Raw genomic sequence first — 3,089 nt, forward strand, 5'->3', positions numbered from 1 at the left:
TTGGGGACCATACTTGAGCTACTATTGGGACAGCTGGAGAGGTAGCTGTCAGTTGAATGGTGATCAAGTGAATTCCCAACTAAATCTGCTTCATCATCCAAAGGAGAAAAATATGTAGTAGATAAGTGAGAGCACATTTAGCTCTAAACCTTTGCAAACCTAGTTTTGAACTCTTTATTTCGGCCATCTCAAAATCCATATCTTCTTTATCAGATCCGCCAGGTCGAGCACCAAGTTTGTCTGCCAGATTGCTCCAAGTTTCAGAAGCTGAAGCCTTTTGGGGCTTACTGCCTGATCCTGCTGGCATCGATTCCAAACCCATGAGCCTAGCAACAAAACATGGAGCTTTCATTTCGCGTTTGCTTTCACAACGTGTATCGGTCATTCCATTATTCTTTGAATTTGGAAAACCCCCACTGTTCTCATCAGCAATCTACATTGTTCATACAAGAACCAAAAACAATAAAAACTAAAACTTTCCTGTCAGGCTAAAATCTGAGACAATAGAAGTAAAAAAAAGCTAAATGTGGGAGTATAGTTCAAGAAATGAGTACCAAATGAAGCTTTGGCTGCTTCTCATCCCCTCCAAACTTTTTTGAAGCTTGTTTCAAGCAAGCTCTAAGAATGCATGACAAAAAAAGAAATAATTTAGCCCTCTAGCTAGAATCACCTTCAAGTAATTAACCATTCTGCTTTAAAAATGAGTGGAATGTAGTAGTAGCTAACCTGGTGAAAGCAGTTTCTTTGAAAATAGCTTCTTGGCAAATCTACGGTTCTGATCAAAGAGCTGAAAGAAAATGCCCACACAACCAGAAGGCCTTTGAGGTTGTTTCTCATTCATTTCTCTAGCTGAGCTATCATTCATCCTTCAAAATCGTCTCTTAAATTTCTTCACCTTTTCTCCCACTCTACTGAATGTGATTCACACACTTTGTCTTCCCAATAAGATTCTATCAAACATTATCTTCACATTAATTTGGAAAGAATTAAACAAAAGACCCCCCCACTGGCCCCTCTGCCCACCACATCACTCACCCTCCTTGGCCCAAAAAAATAAAATGGGGAAAAAGAACTTACATTTTCATGCAAGAAACAAAGCAAAAACCCAACAAAATATCAGAGAGAAAGTAGAAAATAGCTATGAAAAGTAAAACCTTGAGTTGTGTTCAATTATGACGAAACTTTCACAAGAATCCACAGTCAAACAAAGCAAACACAAAACAAGAAAATACAAACAGCAATAACCAGAATGTCTTCAACGTGCACCAAATGTGCTACTGTTCAAGAAAACAGCTAGAACTGGTTATAGTACACCCTAGTAAGCTATTCTTTTCTTTTTTTAATCTTCTTTATGATAGTGAAAAAAGCAAAATCATAATTATTTTAAATTAGTTCCTATAGACATGTTTTCTATGCTTTGCTATCACAAATGCTACAGAATAAGAAAAGAACGCGTCGATAGAGACTAACCGATTAGGCACCAAACAATAATAATAGAACCCAAAGCAATTGCAGCAAGGAAAAGACCGAATGTTTTTCGAAATCCAAAGTGCCAAAGAACTTCAAAGTACTTTTAAGAGAAAATAGAGGGAGTAATAACGGAGGAGAAGTTTGTCCTCTTAGAGAAAGAGAACGGTGAGTTTATATAGTGAGGAGGGTCATCCACAATCCCAAATAATGAAGGAAGAATAATATTTAATGGAAGAAGAATAACATATAATGAATCAATTAAGGGGATTGTTCCCTTAAATGGATGGGTTAAATCAATCTGTTCCACCAATCATGCTATAGTTGCCATAAATAAATAATACCCTATTATAACATTTGAAATTTCCATGAATAGAACAAGTAAAAAGAGATCCTTCCTACTTATTAAATGAAATTAAGAAGAGGTATCTAAATTTACCATAATTAACGTGTGAGGGGATGTCTGTCAACCAAGTAAGGCAAGAAAAATAAAAAATCAATTAATGAGATTCTTTTCTCAAATCAAATTTGTATAGGAGCATACCGAAACAGTCAAAACATGCACATATTAGCCTTATTACAGATTTACGAAAAAATCCGAAAAATAAAAAATCAATTACTGAGATGCTTTTCTCAAATCAAATTGGTACAGGTTCATACCCATACAGTCAAAACGTGCACATATTAGCCTTATTAAAGATTTACGAAAAAATCCTCGAATCGTCACATACATGCTTTTCCCATACAAAATTACCCATATTGACTAAGAGGCATAAAAAATGTGAAGTTACAAGAAGTTAGGCGTGTTTGCACATACCAGAGAGAGACGAACAAATTGACTCACCATTCAAGTTAAGCGTCACGAAATTTCAATCAAGCAGGACATGCAAATAGGGTCGAATAAAAATCATAGACTTAAAATCAACACATTTATTTAGCAAAAATAAAACGTGGCCAAACTTATGAGAGACACAGATGAAGAAATAGTACTAAAGTTCACACACCTATTTCGAACACCGAATCAAACCTGAAGACGGATTGTTCATTTTCGATGAGGAAGGGTTGCATGGCTAGAATGCCGAAGGGGTTTGCCGGAGGTATCACTGTCTGAGAGGAGTTGAGGCTGTTTCACGGCTTTTGGACGTTTGCCGGAGGAGAGAAAGAAGGCGACTGGAGGACGGAGAATGGAGCGGCGGCATGGAGGCTTGGCTGTCCATCTCCGTTGATAGCGGCGCTGTTCGCCGGTGGAGGACAAGAAGGGAGGGGTCTGGCCATCGGAGCAGCGGCTGGACTTGCCTGGAGTAGGAGCTGGTGGCACGTATGGAGGAGAAGGAAAAGGCGACGGTGAAGGCTGTTCGCCGGAGATGGCAGCATGGCGACGAGGACTTGGGGCTGAGGGGATGATTTTGGTGGTCGATTAGCGATGGAGAGATCGGAGGAGAGGAGGGGGAGATTGAGATTTGGAGGTATTTGTAGAGAGAGAAGAGAGAGGTGGAGAGATAGAGGAGGAAGTTGGGGAAAAAATTTGAGTTAGGGTTTGTAGGTTTGAAATAGGGAAAGAGAGATCTTTTGATGTCAACCTTTGGATTGGTTTTTGATCAACGGATGTGATTTAATGTCAT

At 38.9% G+C, this 3,089-nt stretch overlaps 1 protein-coding gene across 2 annotated transcripts; it reads right to left on the reverse strand.

Annotated features, from left to right (window-relative positions):
- Positions 1 to 19: 19 nt before the first annotated feature.
- On the reverse strand, positions 20 to 2,544 carry LOC124891353. Of its 2 annotated transcripts, XM_047403117.1 has the most exons (4): positions 2,472 to 2,544; positions 727 to 950; positions 555 to 616; positions 20 to 433 (listed from the first exon to the last, which is right to left on the reverse strand). In XM_047403117.1, the coding sequence occupies exons 2-4, from the start codon at positions 863 to 865 to the stop codon at positions 80 to 82; spliced, it is 555 nt and encodes a 184-aa protein (XP_047259073.1). In that variant the 5' UTR covers positions 866 to 950; positions 2,472 to 2,544; the 3' UTR covers positions 20 to 79. The 2 variants fall into 2 exon arrangements, with proteins under 2 accessions (XP_047259073.1, XP_047259072.1); XM_047403116.1 differs by lacking the exon at positions 2,472 to 2,544 and having other exon boundaries at positions 727 to 1,133.
- Between the last annotated feature and the right edge of the window lie 545 nt (positions 2,545 to 3,089).

The sequence above is a fragment of the Capsicum annuum genome, unplaced genomic scaffold (genome assembly GCF_002878395.1).
Source record: "Capsicum annuum cultivar UCD-10X-F1 unplaced genomic scaffold, UCD10Xv1.1 ctg34459, whole genome shotgun sequence".
Lineage (NCBI taxonomy): Eukaryota > Viridiplantae > Streptophyta > Magnoliopsida > Solanales > Solanaceae > Capsicum > Capsicum annuum.

Coding starts and splice junctions, on each gene's coding strand:
- LOC124891353 (XM_047403117.1), bottom strand. CDS start 865: ATGAATGATAGCTCAGCTAGAGAAATGAATGAGAAACAACCTCAAAGG. Junction 617..726: donor AAAGAAACTGCTTTCACCAG/GTTAGCTACTAC, acceptor GCATTCTTAGAG/CTTGCTTGAAACAAGCTTCA. Junction 434..554: donor AGCAGCCAAAGCTTCATTTG/GTACTCATTTCT, acceptor TGAACAATGTAG/ATTGCTGATGAGAACAGTGG.